At 39.0% G+C, this 24,141-nt stretch overlaps 1 protein-coding gene across 3 annotated transcripts in view; it reads right to left on the reverse strand.

The window, feature by feature from the left end:
• Positions 1–24,141, reverse strand: part of Nup35 (Nucleoporin 35kDa) — a 125,609-nt gene that overhangs the window by 71,578 nt on the left and 29,890 nt on the right. For all 3 annotated transcript variants that reach the window (XM_067137461.2, XM_067137462.2, XM_067137460.2), the window contains exon 4: positions 13,724–13,858. In XM_067137461.2, the coding sequence (XP_066993562.1) occupies positions 13,724–13,858 (135 nt within the window). The remainder of the gene's footprint in view (positions 1–13,723; positions 13,859–24,141) is intronic.

Consider the following 24,141-nt stretch of genomic DNA (forward strand, 5'->3'; position numbering starts at 1 on the left):
GTCTTGCTGGAAACTGCACTTCGCTCCCATACAGCCGTCATTCCAGCACTACTTACAGTTCAATGGACATAACTAACCAACAGCATCAAGCATGACTAACTGCTGCTTGCCGTAACAGTGATTTCCAGAGGCCACGCCAATTTATCATGGTTTCACACATCGCTAAAGGAGCGCTTCCATTTAACACGTTAACTTCGGACTGAGATTACGTAAAAACAAAGGTTAATTAACATTTAAAACAAGTTTAGAAAAAGTATCTTATCACAAATTTTCATTACAATGGGATGTGCGATTGTAATTTATGTTATAATATATTCCTTAAAAGCGGATCTTTCCATATGTTGGGGTTCGTTAGAAGGGGGTTTAAACAACATTATGCTTATGGCGATTTGGTTGGGCCTTACAAAAATCTTAGTTAAAAGTGGAAATTCCTTAAAAGCAGGCATGTTAAAACGGGGTTCTACTGTACTTCCTGTTGCTCTCTTTTTTATTTCTATTTCATTCTTGCCATGCTTTCTTTCTCATTCCACAATGGTCTTTTTTCTTGCACTCTTGTTGATGTTCTACCACAAGCACTCTCTGCCCCCCTTACAAATGCCCTTCTTGAAGTTGGACCATTCATCTTCCACATTTCCTTCTTCAGTAACTGGAATTTGTTGTTTCAGTCTCTCCAGAAATTCTTCCTGTACATTCTTATCTTTTAATTTCCACACTTCTTTTACTATCTTTAATTTAATTTAATTTTTCCATTTTCCCCACTCTCATTTTTTTCTATCACTACTCTATGATCTCCAACAAATGCTTCTCCTGGCAAAGTTGTTGCATCCAACTGTCTGCAGTTTGTTCTTTCCACCAGAAAGTAATCAATTATTGATTTTATTCTTCTGTCACCCAATCCATAACTTGTAATTTTCCTGCCATTTTTCTTCTAAAACCACGTGTTGACCAACACAATTTTATTCCTCTCACAAAAAAACTAGTTTCCTTCTTTATTCCTTGTCCCATATCCATAGAGTCTGAGTACTTCTTCCTTTCCTTGTCTTTCATTTCCCATTTGTGCATTTAAGTTCGCCCTTATAATCATTTCCACATCAGTTATCTCCTTTCCAAGTGTCTCCAGGAATTCCTCAATATCCTCCTCTTTGTTCCCTATCTGTTCCTCGTTCCTCATTTCTCATTCTCAGTCTAATTTTCATCATCCTGTTGCTGACGTTCTCTACTATATCCACATACTCCTCCAGCTGTTTCGAAATTATCAGGCCCACTCCATCTTTTGCCTCTTGGACATCATTCCAGTATAGTGTATATCCTTTCTCCATTCTTTTATTTCCATTCCTCTTCCATTTAACTTTGCTCAACCCCATCATTTCTATACTCTCTTTCTCCATAAAATCCACCACTTCTTCTGCCTTTCCTGTCAGGGTCATAAGGTTGACAATGCCCACCTTCGTGATGTTGGCCTGAGTCGCCTAGTTTTCCCAGTTCCTCCAGTACCTAAGGAACGGCGTGTTGCTTGCAGGTATGCCCTCACCTTCTCCAAGGCTATTATTACGGTGGGGTCACCTCTCCCAGACACATTCAATACTTACTGCCAGGTGTAACTTTCGGCCGCTCCTCAAGAGTACAGATGCCTTTTGCAACCGTTTCACTGAAGTACAGATGTTGCTGACAGGAAAAAGTTCTACCATTTTACCTACCATTGGGACTGGGGTCCTCTTCCGCCATCAAAACCCATGTTGTCCTTTCTGGTGAATTTATGTGTAATTTTCTACACAAAGGCTTTCACTTGACTCCAAAGGGAAGACTCCTCCGCTTGTAGCTGTTGGCCCCCCCTTTGGGCAGAAAGTTTGGTAATGGCCGATTGACCCTCGGCCAGACAGATGCAGGTAGTAACGTAACGTCTACTGTCACATGCAGTAGCAGGATGATCGTGACCTCACTTTATTCATAAACAGTATGGTTTCAAAAGGAAAATCTTGGCAAAAAGTTAGCCATTGAAAATTGTGAACTCCTTCAGATACCTGGGGGTAACACTGCAGCCAAACAACAAAGTCGTTTAGAATACACATTATGGAGAGAGCCATGGCAGCGACCAAGGGAATGTTTGACATCAAGGTCATCAAAATCCTAAGTGTCTCTTCTGCCTTCATACTCTTTGAAGCTAAAACCATTACAACACTATGTTACAGTATAGAAATCATTTGGCAAAATCTGAAAGTAAAGGACCTCAAGAATATGGAGAAAACAAAGGCCTATTCTCAAAGTTAGCTCAAGGATTGTCGAAATACACCCCATCAAGATTAGTATACAAACTCGTGAAAAAAATTTCCTGATGGAGGACCTACAAATAAGATTCTCATTCCCCTTCACGAATAACTTAGCAAATGTTGTACAAGAAAGACAAGAGAAGAGGAAAACAATATGGCCGGAGTTTTTACACCACAAATGCAATGCTAGATTGGTCACGGACAGAAGTGGTGGTGGTTGTAATAATTCTTATAAGAGGAAGTACAACTGGGCAACCATCCTCTATATAACACTTATCAGACAGAAAAAATGGAAGGGATACGACATTTCAAAAAATTAGGATATCAGCCAAAGAAAGACAAGGGCGTGAAAATGAAAGACTCCCTAGGCCTTGATACCTAATACCATCAGAAAAGAACAAGAGTTGACCTAGGGAGGTCGAATTGTATAGATGAAACTGAAGAGCATGGCACAAGTAAGTGGACAATGAGGTTAGCAATGGATGGTTACCACCACAAAATATGTAAAAACAAAACATTCCATGGACCTCAACAGGATTACGTATGTGGTCGCTGCAACCTGCCGTGTGACAGATATTACATTACCGACTGTAAAAAAAAAAAAAACCCCTCAATCAGCTCCTATTGTGAGACGTGATATTCTTTTGTTATGCACACTTGTGCACAATTCTTACATTACAATTAAAAGTAAAACCAACTACAACCATTTTGGTTATGAGAGATAACATGTGGGAAAGCACTGGTAATATGGGAAGGATGAGATATGACTGGACCACATTTCTTGAGGAGGGAGAATCTCATACCTCATGCAAAATTGGACAACAAAATGATTATGGTTCAAAATGTGCTAATATTCTTGTGAAAACTCTGTTACCTTTTTCACAAAATAGCGCAAAGCAGTCATACACACTTCAATTTTCAGCAGACTTATACACAGTATTGTGTCTGCAATATTCATTTCAGAGAAAATCTGTTAATGATTGTATACCATGTAAATTAGCTTTTTTTTTATTTTTTTTTTTTATTTTTTTTTTTATTTTTTTTTTTATTTACTTAGTTCTGTTGTATACAAAATCAAGGTTTTACAGTAAAAGAAAACTGTATACAAAAACAATCAACATTGCGTTTAGTCAACATTTACCACATACAGTAGAATGTGATTACTAGGGACCGGATCTTTATGCACTAAAACGATTAAAATATACATGCATAATTTTTTGGTTCAAATATATAATATCAATTTTTAAATATATATCAATACTACACATAAAATAAAATACAAAGGTTTAATCCACCTACTCAATACATTTACAGTAATTGTGATGTTTATAAGAACATTACAATATATTACAAGGTGCTAGTTTTGACCTTGTGTGGGTCATCAGCCTAGCCAAGATGCATATGGGTATGCCAAAGTCCTAAAGCGGAATTACACGGTGGAATGAAATACAAAAGAATGAACTGAATATGTGATGGAATGATGTACATATAAAATGGTGAACCAATGAACTGTTATTGATGTGATATTGGTACGCTTATCAGTGAGGAATAAAATTTTGGATTTATGTCGCATACAATTAAACTATAAGAATATTAAAATGTGCTAATATTCTTGTGAAAACTTTGTTACCTTTTTCACAAAATTATTACAAAATGAATAAAATAAGCTCTGTTGGCGAACATTCTAAAATTGCACAGTTAAAAATGTAATATGCCAGTTTTAAAGCAAAATCCAAATGCTGCTATTGAGCTTCTAGAACTCTGAATGTGACTTCAGGTGGAGATATACAGTTGTGCCCCGTGGTAGCACGGTCAGCAAATTATTTTCCCAGCGGCTCAATTTCTTCTCAGGGTATCCATCAGTCAAGTAAAAGCTGAGATTTTACATTAAGTTGCATTTTACGCGAGTTCAGAAGAATACCGGTCCACCGAAGACGTATCACCGAAGAATTAATTCACCTAAGAAAGTACTGACTACCGAAAACCTCGAAAAATTCTTACCATGCATCAATTCAATCAATAAATTACTCAACTTAACAACTAACTTATAAACTAAGCGTAAGAGAAAGAATTCATAACACATTCGTTCTAGAAAAATAATATAATATTTATTTAAATAAAATATCGACCTACGAAAAAATAGTGTGAATTTGGGTAGTATTTTTATGTTATTATACCTGAATAATAGTTCAGAGTCAGCGCTGGCTCAAGTAAAAGAAAAGTAATTGCAACATTAAGCTATTTACACATATTCATACTTATATTCATGTTCATCTTCATATTCATGTTGAGATTCATATCCCTGTTCATGTTAACATTCACATTCCGAAATGAGATCAAAATGAATCTTACTATTCACAATTGATCACTGAGCAATCACAATCCTCCATTGAAATACTTCATTAGGTTGACGTAAATACTGTCATGTTAATTATATTACTTATTCTCATCACATTCAAATCAATTACGTCTTAATAAAACGTTTAGTTTACCAGAATGAAGCGCAGAAATAACTAAATAGATTAAAGTCAGAATGTAAATATAAATTTGAGCATATCTTTGGATATATGTCTCTGAAAATAAACCCTAGCTTAACTTTTAACTCATAAATCTGATCTCATAACTCTGCATTCATAAATTTGAACTCATATTGTTTGGTCCTTCTTCTTAAATACGCTTCAATAACAGCTTTGGGGCTAAGGCAATACTTCCCTAGTGCCTGCGACATCTGGCTCCTAGCCTACCGTTTACCTATTCATTATATTTTTCAAGAAATGTCAATTCAAATAATCTCTGTGTCAAAAGAAACAAATTATCTATCTAACTATGTACGCAGTTTCTGATCCACACACACATCTATTTCCGGCTCAAGGTGCTTTCCCTTTCTCATATTACATAGTATTTCTCATCCTTGCAAGCTACTGAGTTCATATGAACAGTCAGAATGAAAATAATATGCATTCATGTTTGGAAATGTGTTACCGCATCAAAGAATATCATGATTACATTTGGCCATGAACACAGTTAAATAATATATCAACGTACTCTCGTATTTAACATACAGCATCTACAACTGTCATATGATTCTGTCACGAATCTCAATTCTATTATAGTACATATCAATCTTACCTCAATTAGGTCATCCACGCGATGTGCTCTCTTTCACGTACTCCTTTCATTTGACACGAAATCTCACCTCATATAAATGTAACACAGCGTTTCCTCAGCAAATAGCATTCTTATCCACACCGAAGCACATAAACAAACATCCACGTTTCAATATTCACAAATACATTCCGTCGAATAACCATATTACAACTTCATTTCAATACACAACTATCACTTCATTTGCATAATCTCTACCACAAACATATCGCTGATTACTCTTGTAATGCTATGCTAAGTATCTCAGAGTGGTTTTCTATTAAATGCATTTCAATAACCATGTATATTCAAACCCAAAACAGAGTTCAATGCCTTCATGTTACAGAGCAAAAAGTACGTAACTCAAATACATTCATATCTGACGCGCGTGCCAAACGTGACGTAAACATTGTGCAAATTAATACGAGATCTATCGAAGTTCCACAATATCTGTTAACTCATTGCTCTCAGCTCTTAATACAAACCATTCATTTACACATGCCACATTCTACTTATTCTGACCAAGTGCGGTAGCGCGTATATAATGTCATAAAAATCTATTCTACACTGCCATATTATATTATAGCCTTAAATATCTCACACTTCACTTGTATAATTCACTTGCATTCTTAATTAAACGGTTAATATTACCAACTAATCAGCACATGCCGAACTTAGAGTGCGCATGCAGATAAAAAAAACTACGCAACTAAAAAAAAAAGTAAAGACTTAGCTCGTTTGATGTTATATCTGGTCCAGTTGTCGCTCCAGTGCTCGGATGTGGTTAGACCCGCGGTTGGAATCCGGATCTGGTCATCCTCCGTCCTCCCGTTCAGAACCGCTTTCTGGTAGGTTGAGATTCTCCCTCATCATGGTCTGGACATCAGGTTGGACATCGCCTTCTTCGTCATGTGCTGGTCATCTGGTTGGGATGTACCTTTCCCCAGTTTGGTCCATCTTGCATTTTTAGCAGGCACACATCATTTCAGTTCTGTAGGCAGCAAAGATATTCATTTTGGAGAAGGAATCTCTCATTATATTTTCCATTTTTACATTGATATCTCTTCAGTTGATATTCTTTTCCTTGTTCTTTGGGATGTAAATTTTTCTTTGGTCGGCATTGAGTTCTCCGTATATAAGAATTTATATATCAGCTTTTTCTGTAGAACTCGAAATTTACTCTCCTCCTTCTTGAATTGAGCTAGGATAGTCTTCTTCCCGTTTGAAATTATTTCTCCTCTGTTACAGTTGGTCCTTCTTTACCATACGTAAGACGATTGCTCACGGGATCCTGCTACATCTAGATCACCGTATTTTACTTATTTTTTTATTTCTCGGCTCTTCTTATATCGTCCGCTGGTGAATTATTCCGTCAGTTTTTGAACGACAATCCTTATTCTTCGATATTTTCTTCTCAATTCTTATATATTCTTCCGATATGAAGCTCATTTGGCAGATGCGTCTTCCCTCTTGCGATGCAAATTTTTAAGTGAAGTTTTTTAACAATCCCTTTGCTGCTATATTTTTTTAAAAAAAACAATCACCTTGACTCTCTACTGTCCCGTAGTGCCTTCCAAATTGGTTCATTCCGAGACGTGCGGCCTTCTATGACATCGCACTATCTAAAAATTCATAGTATCTCATAGATCGCATAGGCCATACCTTCCTACGCCGCCATTTTGCAAACGGTCTACGAGATGTGAACGGGCACACAGTTCAAAATTGGCGCAGAGGGAATCCTTCTTGCATAATGTCCAATAAATCCAAAACAGAAGTTAAATGTTGATAGGATTGTGCGACATTCTTGTAATATAATGAATCTTGCTGTGCTATGAGTTGCACTCCACCGGGAAGGTTGTTCATATTCCGCGCAAGGTTCTATTGGTTCCTACTTGAATTGGGAGTATTCCCAATAGCAGCAGCTTTTACAGTACCTGTGATTCGTACCCCTATATGAGCAACACCATGGTTCTGCCTTGCCTATGCTTAGTACCCATTCTGTGCGGAACACCACGGGATAGTCCAGGTCCGTGTGTTTAGTCCAGTTATGTGAGGAACGCCATAGGTTTGCGTTGCCTGTATAGGTTTGCATTTCCTGTCACTACCATTAAGGGCTGATGACTTAGATGTTAGGCCCCTTTAAACAACAAGCATCATCATCATCATCATCAACAATCCCAGGATGTCGAGTTTTCGTTTCTCCATTAGGTCAATCAATTTTCCTTCCCATTCATTGTTAAAATATTTATTGTTCCAAATAGTGTTTTGTTCTCTGATCTAACACTTGCACAAACATAAGCATTACCATCATACTGTGCAACTGTAGCCAGAGACTTGTCAATTCCGTTTCCAGTTTCAAACTTCCATCCGAGGCTTGTGTTATAGTTGAAAGCAAGTATAAATTTACTCATCTGTGACCTGCTAAGCCTAACGCATCTGAGGATTTTCTTTCGGGGTTTACTTCCTTAGCCTTTGAAGATCCCTCTTCTCCACAAGGCAGTGGTTTCCTCTTCTAATTATATTAGACACATTTACAAAATTACTAACAGGTTTGAGAGAAGGCAGTTCAGGTTTCAGAAAGGTTATTCCCGCGAGGCTCAACGTGTAGGATTCCAGCACGATACAGTTGATATTTTAGATTCAGGTGTTCAAATGGACAGTATTGTGATTTACCTACCTAAGGTGTTTGATAGGGTAGATCATGGGAGACTAGTGACGAAAATGAGGGCTATTGGTCTAGACAGAAGAGTGATTGAATATGTGGCTACATTTCTAAGAAAACAGATCTCAAAGAATTAGAGTAGGTTAAGAATTTTTTGATCCTGTGGTGATAAAGAGAGGTGGTTCTGCAAGACAATATTATCAGACCTTCGCGTTTTCTTCTATATATGACTGATATGAGTAAATAATTGGAATCCCAGATAAGGCTTTTTTGCAGATATACTGTATGAGCCACTTTGCTGAGCTCTAGCAAGGGTATGTTACTATGGTTAGGAGCATATTGGTCTAGACTGCCTGAATTTTGGTAAATAATGTTGTACTGATTTAAGACTTGGAAGCTGATACCTTAACTTGACTCAATGAATGAACGACAAATGGTGTCACTAGCGAACAACTGTCATGAAGGCTTTTCTTTCTGCATTGTATTTGACTTTTATCCCTCTAACTTGACCTTGCTTGTTGTTGGAATTGCATATGGATGCAGTTAGTACAGTCAGGGCATTTCTGACGTACAAAAGATACTTTAACCTCTTCATATATGACATATCAAGCTCTTGCCTACACCATGTTGTTGAAACTATACATATGATAAGATTTCACAAGATACTAAAATATGTCCGTACGTGACGCGTGGATAATGTTGAAAGCATGAACTTTAAATTTTTAAATCTGAAAAGAAGAAGAAAAAAGGGGGAATTGAGGCCATGTTAAGACCTACAATATTATCTGTCTCAACCCAACACAATTCACTAGAGGCAATAACAAGTAGCCTGCCTTGTCCTATTCACGCTGTTACCGCTAGCAAATATTTTCACCGGTCTAATGGGTAAGATTTCCCCTTTTACTATTTTCATCCCCTTTTTATTCTCGTTTTAAACATTACTTCACTCTTCCATTTTTCTTTCTTTTCAGATTTCAAACTTCAAGTTTATACCCAACAACTCTACAATTAATCCACGCTTCAAACATCGAAGTCTTTTTAATGTTTACTATTACATCTTTTCTAATTTAAAAACCCTTATGATTGTTTTTACTTTTCAGATTATCAATATTCATTGTACTTTATGAAAAATTCTTGATGCTAATCGTTATACTATGTTACAGTCTAATTTTAATACTATACAACTACTTTTATCACAATTTTATCATTCTTTTAATATAACGACGTTTTTAACCATTTAAATAAACTCAGGGCCCTGACCTTAGGCTTTGTTATTTATAGCTGATGATGTTCGCAAAGACGAACGAAACATGTCCTATTAACCAATGTACCTCATGAATATTTTATAAATAATTGAGTGCATTATCTTTGTATTGAATAGGTGGTTATAAAATAAAAAGTTTTTAACTTTAATACATTATCTTCAATACGGTCTAATTATGAGATTTATCACATGTAATTTAGCAGTATCCAGTATTTGGAAGATAGTGGGTTCGAACCACACTGTCGGCAGCCCTAAAGATGGTTTTCCATGGTTTCCCATTTTCACATCAGGCAAATGCTGGGGCTGTACCTTAATTAAGGCCACGGCCGCTTCCATCTCATTCCTAGCCCCTTCCTGTCCCATCGTCACCATAAGACCTATCTGTGTTGGCGCGACGTAAAGCAACTTGTAAAATAAAAAATAAAAAAGCTGATCGAATTGGCAAGGCTGCGTTAGGGGTAGCACTCACATACTTCTGAAATAGTTTCTGCACAATTTGAATACGAAACTGCAGCCGAGTGAATTTACCGCTGTGTTTCTTGTATATCACGAAAGCAGTGAACATTGATATGTCCAGTAAGTGTCTAAAAATCTTGTGGTTATATTTCTTCATTCTTTTTCTCGCCGTACTGTATGGCCCGATACATTGGTCCGATAAGTCCACCCCTCCAATTGAGTCATTGTACTCAATACATACGACGGGCTTCTCTTTGGTTTCTCCTTTCTTGTTTAGAACAGTGCTCACTTCGGAGTAATGAATACTACTGAGCATGCAGACATCTCTCTTGTCTTTCCTCTTCAAGGCCATGAATTTGTTTTTATAGGCAAAAGCCACCTACCCTTTTTTTCAAATTTTTCCCCATGACGCCCTTCGGAAAAAAAATTTCTGTTAGATTTTACAGTACCGACAGCGTCTGTCTGAAACCCATTGAGCTGATCGAAGAGTTCTGGGCTACTGTAATAATTATCTAGAACTATGAGATATCCCAATAAGAAGAGGTTTGGCTAGAGCAAACAACTTTCGAGACCTTGGTATACTGAGAGTAAACTTTCGTCAATTGGTAGACGATCATGTGGCAAATAGGAAATTTTAAAATTTGATACAAGAATGTCTAAAACTGGCTTCACTTTGTAGAGTTTTGGGGATACTTGCTGACCGTAACCCTCATTATCTGAGAAATGTAAAAATTACAGGAGAAGGAAAAAACGATTTTTGGACATGGTCTCATAAAACACGGGTGGAGCAAACAATCTGTTACGTGAAAAATAATGAGAAAGCTTCGGCTTTTGAATTATACCCTGAAGAAAAAAGATCCCAAATAAAAGTTTTATTTCTTCCTTGTTAGTAGGAACCCAATCCCCCTCCCTGCTTCTTGTTTTCATTTTAGCTGTTCCTATACTAGCTTGCACTGATTGCTGAGTGTACAGATTAGTTTGCTCTGCAATAAGTTCGCACAGTTCATCATCAATGAAATGCTCATATATTTCATCCGGTTCATTTTTATTTAAAAGTTTGCCCTGAATTCCACTTTGGTATGTAGCTGGAAATCGGGCTCTCCTACATCCCATTACATCCCAATAACTAGGCGGAGCAGGAGGCAAATCACTCTCACTTTCTGACTCGCTACTCTCATCGGAGCTCGAACACGACACCTGTCCACAGCATCTAGGCAGCAGGCCTACTCCGACGGAGCATCTAACAGCGGGATAGTTTCACCATTACTACCTAAATTAGAATCACTGCAACTACCTTCCTCACTGAGTTTGAGAATATCCTGTATATCATCACTCGGAAGATCTACAATTCTTTTGGACATGCTCACAACAAATAAGAAACGTTACATGTAGAATTAAAACAATAAATCACAAGAGATATTTATATACCAACAAAACAACTTATGAGAGCTGAAAACATTCACACCGAGACACACAATACTATGCTCCATGCAGCACACGTACTGAGCTTCTCGCTAAGCACCGCATAGGTTGTTCTTGCGCTATGCAGCTATGTAGCAGATAACAAGGGAATTCCCAGACGAGAACTGCTTAGACACACGAAGGTGAAAAAATTTCTGTCAGATGGCAGCACCTCTCGGAACATACAGAGAAAGTTTAAAACCTACCGTTTGTTTCATAATGAATGCTAGCCTATTTCCCACATTTTGGCTGAAGATGACGCCAAACAGCGTCGAAACTAGTTCCAAGTGTAAATATATGTTGTAAATAAACTATAACATTTTTGTATTGAAAAGGTGGACCCTTTTAAGTTTCCTATCTTCCATTCTCAGTTCAATACGGACAAAAATGAAATTCTTAGATTTAAACCAACCAGCGGGCTCGCTCTGGCCGCGTCACCTGAAGCGAGTCCCACTCTACGGGTTAAAGGAAATTTTGCAACTTATGATATATGCTGAAATGAAATCTAAAGTCTGGGTTTATTTTGTGCATCATGGGAAATATATCTGCAACATATAAATGCATGCATAATTTTTTAAATCTTCCAATAACTGTTTTTTTTACACTCAACGAGAAACTTGCGTCAAGAAATCAGCAGGAGCCTCGCCGCATTGAATGTAGCAGAAACAGAAACTACTTGAGACAAAAGGCATGGTTTTGTAGATACAAAGAAAGTTAGACTTGAATTGAGAAGAAGAGCTTTTGACAACTGGAGCAAGAAAGAGCATAAAGGCCAAGGTGTAGTCCTATTTAAACAGTATACTCCAGCGAATACATGGATTCGGGGTCATAAAAAGATTGTCTTGCAATGAACTGCGTGAGGCAATAAAAATAAATGCCAATGTCTCTGCTGTGCATACTGTACCTGGCAGATCCCAGGGCAACAGCCTCTGTCGGTCTTGCCACAGAGAGTTTGAAACTCTTTCACATGTCCTGGGAGCCAGTCCACATGGTGATTTACTATGCACCTTATGCCATAATGTAGCCAGATTAATGATACCTAACACTTTGAGAGGACAAGGTTATAATGTCTATGAAGAAATACAGAGTCTCTCCAGAGGAAGCAACCGACGCATTGACATTATTACTTTTAAGCCCTCCTGTTGTGAAGGTTTCATCACTGATCCAACAATTGAATTTAAGACCAACAAAAACCAGCCAAAAGAGGTTGGTGTGGAAAAGAGAAGAATTAATGAAGAAACAATGGACTTCTATAAGCAAAAGTACAAGCTCTCATCCATCTCTGTAATCAGTTTGATGTTAGGTGCTCGAGGAACCATACCTAAATTTTTGTCAACTTCTGCGATATCTTTGGGATGAATAGAGATTTCATCTATAACATCACCATTACTACTCTCAAGGAGTCCATCATGATCCTCAAGAAGCACGCTTGCGGACCTCAGGTAAATGTTTGACATGCGTCACTCACTTGCTTATATGCAACCTCATACTATCTCATGTATCTGTATCTGTATCCATTATTGTTGTTAAGGTACTCTTTGTCCTTGGAAAACCTGCAGCTGTTGCAGGAAGATTGTATAATTTAAAAAAAATATTGAAAAATTAAAATGGAGGGAAAACGGCGAGTTGGTTACACAACATCAAGCAGTGGACCGGTATTGAGACAACTGAGAGACTCTTCCGACTAGCAGAAGACAGAAAAACTTTCTCCAGAGTAATAGCCGACGTCTGGGCAACCGGATATGGCACTTGAAGAAGAAATGTTCTATATACACTGTGAGGAGTAACGAGTACTTAGGGGATTGTTAACGTTGCTTTTGGAATTGTAAGATCACTAAAACACTTTTATTCACTCACTATGACATCTACAATGCTTGACCAAACATAGAGTAACACCCTAAGTACATTAACCAGTCAGCCATTTCACTAAAAAAAGAGAGAATGCATTGTACCAATGTTACAGCACACTTCCAGTTGACCACCCGCTGCCATGCATAGAGCAGCAAATGAAACTTAAAAAACAATCTCCGATCTCACTTCCAAGTTCAGCCACCAACAATAATTTCAACTCCACGCAATTCTTCACACCAACTAAAGTTTACGACCTACAACCACAATATCCACTTGTAAAACTTTATTTCAATTCCAAAAACAGTTGTCCATGCAGTCAAGCTACTTACAAATCTATTCTTTCACAACTGTTAAAAAAACTGAATGCTACAAATTAGTAAATACAAAAAAAAGAAAAAGAAAAAAGAAGGTCAATTAGAATGTTTAAAAATTCATCCCTGATGCCAGACATAAGATTAAATATTGTAAGGCACGCCTGGGATTTTCTGGACATATGGTAATTCTATGCTTGTAGGTTGTCTTGTTTTACTAGGTGAACATCCTACACAAATAAGTTATGCAAATTCATCAAAAGAAAACTTCTCAACAATTAATTAATTAAATATGATAAATTCTTACATCTCTTGGAAAGCTGGATCAATAGATCCATTGAGTTGTGGAGATGAGAAAGTTTCATCCAATGAATCAAAGAGTCCCTTGGTGGGAGGCCCACTGGACTTCTCTGGAGGTGATGCAAGTCCTAAATGAATATTCCTAAAAGGGAAAGTAAAATTAACTATAGCTCAGATTTTGTTTTGGAGTACATGTATTGTTATTCACAAGTACACATTACAAAAACATACCAGATGAAGCAGTTGCCCCTACCAATGTTTTGTTCTGCAGTCAACAAAAGCATGAAATCACTGTGAATGTACTACAGTGTTCTCCCCAGAAATTTTCATCAGCCGGGCAGCAGGAATGAGTAGTCGAATGGGGAATACTATGTAAGAAATGAAAAATTAAAATCCAGTCTGTTTCCAGTTTTAACCAGGAAAGGAATGGAATGACTGAAACCCCCATCTAGCAGCAAAGATAGGAACTGTGCCGGCTGCCAAAGCTTATCTCACTTCTCTGGCGCAATGATTAATGGACATGAAATTATATTGAAGAGTGTTGCTGGAATGAAATATGACAAGGAAAATCAGAGTACCCAGAGAAAAACCTGTCCCACCTCTGCTTTGTCAAGCACAAATCTCACATGCAGTGGATTTGAACCACGGAACCCAACGGTGAGCAGCCGGTGCGCTGCCGCCTGAGCGACGGAGTCTCTACTATGTAAGAAATGAATACAGTAGAGTCTCGATTATCCGACCTAAACGGGACCTGGAGTATGTCGGATCACCGAAAATGTCGGATAATACAGAATAACTTTGAAAATGAACTAAAATAAACAGGAAGACTATACTGTATTACGTACTATGTTTTGCGGGACTCTATTTATTGTCTTATTACTCTTTTCTTACTACGCCTGTAGCCAGGTGCAGACGTCTTGACTTGGGCTGCAAGAGTTTTGATGTCAGCATCTTGAAATTCAGCCCAGTCTCATCACAATTTAAAATCTGATCACCGGTTAATCCTTCAGCAAGAATTATTTCTTGAAATTGTCTTTTAAATTTCACAACCTCATCGGATTTAGCTGGCAGTTCTTCTCCACAGATATTAAGCTGCCCAATGCCGTACCGTTTTTCCCACCGATCAAGCCACCCAGCAATAGCAGTAAAATCAGGGTCCCTTTATTAAACTCCTACTGGATATACACCGCCATTTCTTGCAGAATGGGACCAGATATTGACAAGCCCTTTTCCTGGTTTTTAGTGAACCAAAGAAATAGTGCTTCACTTACTTTTATGTACTCACATTGATCATTGTTTTTTTTTCTAATTTTCAGTGCATCACTTGTTGCTCTGGTAGAGCACCACTTTTCAATTTATTCCCTCGTATGTTTCCAGCCTCCCACTGTAACATGTCCAACACCATAATCTGAAGCCATTTTTTTGGAGAGTTTCCCCTTTGTCCAGTCTCTTTAACCCACTCTACTTGTCTTCCACAGAAACAATCACTTTCTTACGTTTACTCGCCATACTCAGAGAGGATATGAAAACTATAACATCCGCACCCAACCAATACTACATTGCAAAATCCTACCGCATGACTGCTAGTGCTTGTCCCACAGTCGCACCCTCCACACCCCGTGTCCCAGAATTGCATCCACCTAAAGATCAAATTAAGCCTACCAGTGTCGGATAACATGGAGTGTCGGATAAGCGAAGGTCGGTTGAGCGAGACTCTACTGTATAATAAAATTTCAATTTATTCCCCTCAGGGCATTGAAAATATCAGACAGGTAAACATTAACTACAAAAGTGAATTATTTTAGTGTTATCAACTCACGAACGAATCGCGAACAAGACATAACAAAGATACACACTTACCTCAGTAGAAGCGAGTCCTTCTCCGCAGATCGGGGCCAATAATAAGGAATAAAATATTATTCATTACTACACAGAACTTTACCACTATGGACCTGAGTTGACTTTAAATTCTGAAGCATTCAATGCATATACCATCTAAGGAATGCATATCAAAGATCTAATAAATCTTTCACCAAGAAATACTTTGCATCAAGTGTTTTATTCACAACAACTCTCATTTAAGATTTTATACAAGCAAAACTGTTATTCTCAAGAATATTATCAAGAGTTTAATGAACAATTTAACTGTTTTTTATTGATCATATGACTTACAATTTTAACAAAATTTGCAACGATTTTATTTAAATGTCGTACCATACATCAAAATTTTTAATGTGTCTTTCCAATTTTAATTTATTATAGCTGATGATGTCCCTCAGGGGACAAAATATGTACGTACTAAATATTACAAATTATATTAAATATTATAACCAAATGGTCTGCCTATTCAAGTTTATTTTAAATATTCACTATCTGTTTATAGTCAATACGGGATTAGTATTATTAGAAATGAAGCTGTTAAAGCTTGTTACATGTAACACAATATTATACACATAATAGTCAAGCTAAATATTTAAAACTCCTATATCACCGAAGCTGACAATAATGAAGATTTATAACTTAAATAACAGTTTTACAGTATTTATATTTAAATTTTGAATACCCAATAACTCAAATATGTTTTAATATGATGTGACTAGCATACATCTAGGTTATGGTAGCCAGGCGGCCTGCAAAAACGGCAGGGCGGTGCACCCATTATAAAGGTCCCAGGGGGAACACTGTACTAATAATTATAATTTTGTGTGGCCATTTCTAGCCTGGTGCAGCCCTTGTAAGGCAGAGCCTCTGATGAGGGTGGGCAGCATGTTATTGCATGTTATTGTGGCAGATGATAGTATTGTGTGGTGTGTGCGGGATGCAGAGATGATGGGGACAGTACAAACACCCAGTCCCCGAGCAGAGGGAATTAACCATTTAAGGTTAAAATCTCTGACCTAGCTGGGAATCGAACCTTTGGCCCTCTGAATCGAAGACAACTATGCTAACCATTCACCCAAGGAGCCGGACCCACATTGTAGATACTGTAAGCAAATCTTGCTAACAATTCTGAACACTATTACCGTTCCAGCCATGTGACTACAGACCGTTCAAAAAATACAGCATCCTTTCAGTCATTTATCGTACTTCAGTCTTCCATGTAAATATGCTAAGGTACTGTGCCAAGTGATCGAGTATAATGTTGTAGAATGTAGAATATTTTATTCATATTCCATTTCGCTACCTAACCTGTATGGTGTAAAACATTTTTGTAGTATGTTTTATTTTTATTCACTTTGTCCACTTTATAACTACTAGATTGCAAATGATTTTTCTGAAATAGCTGGAACAGTCCAGAAAGGTTGTGATGCGGACTTTTAGAACAGGGTGTGTTGGCCTTTATTAATTGTGTATTCTAGAAATATGTCCTTACATATTCTGGAAAATGGCAGGTTCACGATCTGTCTGTATACGTTTGAGAAGATTGTATAAACATTGTGACCGCATAGAGAGTTGTGATTGATGAATCTGGGTGGCGATAGGCAAACTCCTGCGTTCTGATTGGTCTCTCCGTAATCGCTCCAAGGCCAGCGTCCCCCTTTTAAAGGGAGAGAGGCAGCTTTTCGCGGTCTGTCTGTCGTTCTCTCGTCTGTCTGAAGTTTTTGACGTCGTCGGCAACTCCTGTATCCGGGATGGGCCACTCTGCAGTAAGCACTCTTGATTTCAGTTCCACCTTAAATTACATTTAATGTTCGCTTGCATTTTCATATAGGAGTTTGCCCTAAAACCACCCAGACTCGCCACTCAATTATGTTTCTCAGATGTTTTAGAAAGCGCGTTTTCCTTTCATTCTAATTTGTAATTGTATTTGGTGTGCCTAGCTGCCTTCTGTATCATATTGTAGAACTAAGTTATGCTGAAATGTTTTGGTTAACTACTTGGCTGAATAGCAACGCTCTTGTTAAACAACATCTAATCTTATTTTCGTAAATTACGTGACTGGATTGTTAGCTAGATGAAATTTGTGCAGAACCCACCTTGTATTTTTCCTTAAAAAAAAATAATATTTGAAAATGAGACATCGCAGAACTAACCTTGTAAATTTTCATTTTTGAAAATAATATTTGAAAACGATACATCACCGTTGTTTTTCTCAAAACCTGTAACCTTCGCTTTCCTATGTCCTTTAGTAGGTTCCCAGTCCCCATTCCACGTTCCTTGTTGTCAAGTTGTCCAACCTGATCTTGTTTGTGTTGTATTAGGCGCAGTTTATTTGATATCGATGGTGTGTCTAGGGTGTAAGGTATAGTGTAATTTGATTTATTTTCCTCCCTTTTAACTTTGTACCTGCGTAACCGCCCAGTAACCGGTTACATAGTGGTAGCGGAGCAATCGCATAGTTGCGGACAAAGGAAATTTTTCATTCCTTCTCGCACCTTTTCTTCATTAGTACAAAAACACTATTTCAGAGTGCAACATTTCAACGAGTCATTATCTGAACATGTTCAAGATATTAAGCTCAAGGCTAGGATTTTCCGGCTCCACTATTCCGAGGCCCAGATGGTTGCCAACATTACTGAAGGTCTCACTCCGAACTACAGATCATATCTGGCTCTTTCACCGCAACCAGCAATGTTCGCTCAGTTGGAAACCGTCACAGTTTCTGCAGAAGGTGTTCGATATGCCGACCAGTTATGTCTTGCATTAGTCCCACCTCCTATGAGCATGACCTCTCCTCAGGATTCTAAAACCTCCCCTTCACCTGCTTCCAAACCACATAATCCACGTTCAGGTTTCAATTGTGGGTCCTCTGCTCATCTCAAGCGGGTAGAAGCTCTTCCAACAATACTTCTTGCCATAACTGTGGGTCAACTAGGCACTTCTCTAGGTAGTGCCCACGTAATACTTCACGCTCTGGACCTCCAGGCAATAGTAACTCTAGATGGCTAAAAGCCGTTTCTGATGGCAAATCCCAAAGTGTGGCTTCTTGTTTGGTCTGTCATAACTGTACCTTGGAGGATGATTTACCTAATTCTGAGGCTAATGATTGGTCCCAGTTTGACTCTAGTGCTCATTTTTTGCAATCTTGTGGGATTTCTGCTACACCTTCTTGTAAATTACCGTAAATAATGAACCTGTCTGTTCGTTACTACACTCTGGGAATAGTATCACCTTGATGAGCGAAACCTGGTATGATTCGAGGAAAACTGTTTGCAAGTTAGCCACATTAGAACCCTTAACCTGCCATACTGCTAATTCCAACTCGCTGAACATCGTAGGATCACGAGATGTCAAGATAAAGAGTCCGAGATTTCACATGGAAAATGCCAGTACTAGTAGTAAAAGATTTATCCTGTCAGTTCATATTGGGTGCGAAATTTATTGCTAAAACTGGCATGATTTTGGACCTGCAGTTAAACAGATTCCATTTTAAATTTTCTGCAAGAACCTTTGAGATGTGTGATCGCTCCCCTATTCTACCTTGTCACGTTAATGCTGTGCCTGAACCCTAAGCTTTTGATTTCAATCATTTACCCGATGAGCAGGCCAACCAACTTAGAAGACTCTGCGATAAGTTTCCTGATGTCTTTACCGACAAGTTAGGTGTCACCAATGTCTTAGAGTACAAAATTGAATGAAATGTTGATTCCTATAGGGAATCTGAAATATTTGTTCTGAATGAGTAAACGTATAATACCAATAACGGACCATTTATATTGGTATTACAAAATTGAAGTCGCAGATAACATACCTGTTCGCTCTCCTCCGTATTGGCTGTCACATCCCAAAATCAAAGCCCTTAAGGCTATTATACACTAAATGCTCGCTGACGGAGTGATACGCCCTTCTAAGTCAGCCTATTCTTCTCTAATGTTTCTGGTCCCTAAACCGCAAGGTGGTTATCATCCTGTAGTTGACTATCAGATGTTAAACCGCAAGGTGGTCCTCCAATCTGTTCCCCTTCCCGATTTGCACTCTTGTTTTTCTTGGTTTGCTAATGCCAAAATTTTTACCACCTTCGATTTAAATAAGACATTACCAACTACCTCTTGCTGAGGAATCCAAGCATCTCACACCTTTTGCTACCGATTGCAACCTCTATGAATTTGAGAGCGTTCCATTCGGAATGGCGACGGGAGATGCTGTCCTTACTCAGTTACTGGATTATGTTTTATTTGACATTAAGTTCAAGTTTGTCTGTAATTACCTTGACGATTTGGTAATCTTCAGTGAAACCTTCGAAGAACACCTTGTCCATCTCAACGAAGTCCTTGAAAGACTGCATAAAGCAGGTCTAACCTTTAAGGCTACCAAGGTTTCTTTCGCACACCACAGATGTCCTTCTTAGGCCATATTGTATCGGGGAAGGGTGTCTCATTCGATCAGTCTCGTACTGACACCATCCAAAATTTTCCCATGCCAAAGGATGTCAAGGCTGTAGCCAGATTTATTGCATGGTTAATTTTTTTTGTAAATTCATTCCCAATTTTCTGAACGGGCAGCTCCATTAAATGCCTTGAGAAGAAAGGATGCCAAATGTGTGTGGGGTGATGCGTAACGTGAAACCTTTTGCGACTTGAAATCCGCCTTATGTTACGTTCCTGTACTGGCTATGCCAGACTTTTCTATACGCTTCATCCTTCAGACTGACGCCTCTTCCTCACACATATCCTGTGTTCTCCTTCAGGAATTTCAAGAGGGTCGTCGTCCTATTTCTTATGCTTCTCGTGCCCTGAATCCTGCTGAACAAAATTATTCCATTTATGAGTTGGAAGCCTTAGCTGTTGTCTTCTCTTTAGAACGCTTCAGAATGTACCTGGAACATCTCCCTTTCGATCTTGAGACTGATAATCAGGCGTTGAGTTGGGTTCTGGCAAAGCCGCGAAGGACCGCTCATCTGGCGCGTTGGGCAGTGTGCATCTCAGCCTTCCAATTTGAAGCTCGCCACATTCGTGGCACCGAAAACGTTGTGGCTGATGGCCTCAGTAGGATTTTCTAACCAGGCAGCTCTGACACTCAATCAGAGCCTGCAGACCCCTCTCCTGAACAAGTATCAGCCTTTGTGAATGTAGTTCTCACTGACACTCCCTTCCTTTTCAAAGATATAACCAAACATCAGAAGGACGACGCTGACTTAAAAGCTATTATCGACAGGATTAAATCCGGTGAACATGTTAAGCCTTACGTCCTTAAGAATGGTGTCTTGTGTTGTCCTGCTCGCAGTCGCAGAGACCCCAAATTGTCGTCCCAACTAACCTAGTTCTGGCTCTCTTCAAGTATTTTCATGAATCCCCAGTGGGGGGTCATCTGGGCATTTTCAAAACCAGAGAGAAAATTCGTAAGCATTTCATTTGGAAATCCATGGATAGTGAGATCCGTACCCTTGTCAAATCCTGTAAGACTTGTAACATCAGTAAACCCGCCCCGAATACTCGTCTAGGTCTCTTCTCTTCCGAGCAAGCTTCTCGTCCAATAGAGAGATTGCTCATAGACTACATCGGTCCCTTCCCGAGATCACGGAACGGCCATCATTTCATACTTCTGTGTGTTGATGCCTTTTCGCGTTTTACGTTGCTGTTCCCAACTCGCATGGCTAATGCCAACACCACCATCTCATGCTTGAAACAGATTTTTGCTTCATTTGGACCCTGACAATTTTTGGTGAGTGATAATGCAAGAGCTTTTACTTCTGTCCAGCTCTGGAATTTCTGTTTTGATCTATCCATTGCTCATGTAACCACTACCCCGTATTATCCAAGACCGAATTATGTGCTGAAAGGGTAAATCATAACCTGCGATCTGCCCTCATCGCTTATCACTCCGCTGACCACTCTAAATGGGATTCCTCACTAAATTGGTTGTCGTTTGCCGTCCATGAAAGCCACAAGCAAATCCCTGCTTCGTTAATGTTGGCCTTTACTCCAAATTCTCCACTATCTAATCTGTGGTCAATTAATGATCTTCTGCCTGACGATGCCAACCCAGAAAAGATCCAAGCTAATTGGCAACGTGCATGAAAAACCTAAAGGTTTATTACGCTAAGGTCCAGCGTAATTACAAACATGGGCGAAGGCCGCACAACCTGTCTGACGGTGACCAGGTGTTTATTAAAACGCACCCCGTCAGTAGTGCTGCGGACAATGTTATCAGTAAGTTGGCCCCCAGATTTCGAGGTCGCTGCACCATCTTAAAGTTCCTTACCCCAGTGTCATTATTGGCGAATGATCCCGAAAGGAAAAGGATCAGCAGAGTCCACCTCTCTCAAATAAAAGTACCGTAAGTCATATAGGAAAGGGTAAATACCAGTGTTGGTGACCATGTAAATTTAGTTGTAAGGTATTTGTAAGATTTTAGTTGTAAGGTAATGATAAGTTTTGCTGTAAAGTAGTTGTAAGTTTTAGATGTTGGCCAGGAAGTAATTGTGTAGGTAAACACATTAGGTATCCTCAAGCATTTATCTACCTTAGTGTAATGGATTTAGTATGATAAGTTAGGTAGGTTTTAGTTTAGGGTCACTGGTTGGAATTTATTCCCCAAACATTTCGGGCTTATGGTAAACTCCTGTAGTTTCCTTTCACCCCCACCAGAAACTTGTATGGATTGTAGATAGTGCTTACCCCGGGGCTAGGTGCCCTAATGTCCCTGGTGTGCGACGGGGGTCCCTACAAGAAGCTCATTGGGCCACCCGTCGGGTGACTCTATGCTAGTCAGTGAATTAAAGAAAGATCTCTAACCCTCCTTGAAAACTGTTTTTCTCCAAGATCTTACAGCCCGGTAGGGTAGTTTTGCCTCAAGTATTCCCCTGTCTGCTCCATTTATTTGATGTTACAGTGGCTGCAGTGACCGACTTCATCTGACGGCAATCTAACGTGCCAAGTGGAAAGGCACACTATATACCTTGAGAGCTACCATCCAGCACCATGATCCTGTGGCTAAGTATCCCATGGAGGCAGTCTGGCTAGACTGCGCCTCACCCATCTGATCATTACCAGTTGGTTCAAGATACGACTGGGCTGGACTGCAACTTACCTAGCTACCTGGTTTGGACTGAACTTGAATGGAGGCTGTTGGCAAACGGCCGTGTCGGCAGCCACATCATCAGCAAGAACCTGTGGCCTAGTTGTGCAACTTCGATTCTATGATTGGTGTGGAAAGTGATGCAAGATCTACTTGTTCCGAAACTTTGCTAAGGAGGAGGCATTGGACGCTTTCTTACAAGAAAATAAAAAGGTTTTGATATTTGGTAGAAGGAATGAGTGTAAATCCTTTCTGTGGATAGAGTTAAAATGGTCAGAGCAATTTTTGAATGTGGAAAATCCTTTTTTGGAGTGCAGTATGATTATCACATTTGGACATTTATGTTGTGTTTTATGTAAACCTTAAACTCCAGGCTACTGTAAGGACCTTTGGTGAAGTGACAGTTTTTTTGTTGTTGTTGGAAGTTCAACTTGAAGGTAATCATGGTTGTCAGTAAGGTGACTGTCGAACTTCCCGAGAACTGTAGTTGTGAATACTATTATCTGTGTTTGGTGTGCAAATTTCCTGAAGTGATCACCATCCTCCCTCCCCAGTAATCTTATGTTAATTGTGGAGCGTAGCTCGATTTCCGGGGGTAGGAAGAATGAGACCTGAGTAGAATTTCTATGATGAGGAAAGTTGTTGTGGAGAGTTTTTTATTTGTAAATCTTTTTAAAGAATGCTCAACTGCGTGATGTGGAATGTAGAATATTTTATTCATATTCCATTTCGCTACCTAACCTGTATGGTGTAAAAGTTTTGTAGTATGTTTTATTTTTATTCACTTTGTCCACTTTGTAACTACTAGATTGCAAATGATTTTTCTGAAATAGCTGGAACAGTCCAGAAAGGTTGTGACGCGGACTTTTAAAACAGGGTGTGTTGGCCTTTGTTCATTGTGGATTCTAGAAATATGTCCTTACAAATTCTGGAAAATGGAAGGTTCGCGATCTGTGTCTGTATATGTTTGAGAAGATTGTATAAACATTGCGACCGGATAGAGAGTTGTGGTTGGTGAATCTGGGTGGCGATAGGCAAACTCCTGCTTTCTGATTGGTCTCTCCGTAATCACTCCAAGGCCAGCACTCCCCTTTTAAAGGGAGCGAGGCAACTTTTCGTGGTCTGTCTGTCGTTCTCTCGTCTGTCCGAAGTTTTTGACGTCGTCGGCGACTCCTTGTTCCCGGGATGGGCCACCTCGCGGTGAACACTCCTGATTTCAGTTCCACCTTAAATTACATTTAATGTTCGCTTGCATTTTCATATAGGAGTTTGCCCTAAAACCACCCAGACTCGCCACTCAATTATGTTTCTCAGATGTTTTAGAAAGCGTGTTTTCCTTTCTTTCTAATTTGTAATTGTATTTGGTGTGCCTAGCTACCTTCTGTATCGTATTGTAGAACTAAGTTATGCTGAAATGTTTTGGTTAACTACTTGGCTGAATAGCAACGCTCTTGTCAAACAACATCT

The sequence above is a fragment of the Anabrus simplex genome, chromosome 1, assembly GCF_040414725.1.
Source record: "Anabrus simplex isolate iqAnaSimp1 chromosome 1, ASM4041472v1, whole genome shotgun sequence".
Lineage (NCBI taxonomy): Eukaryota > Metazoa > Arthropoda > Insecta > Orthoptera > Tettigoniidae > Anabrus > Anabrus simplex.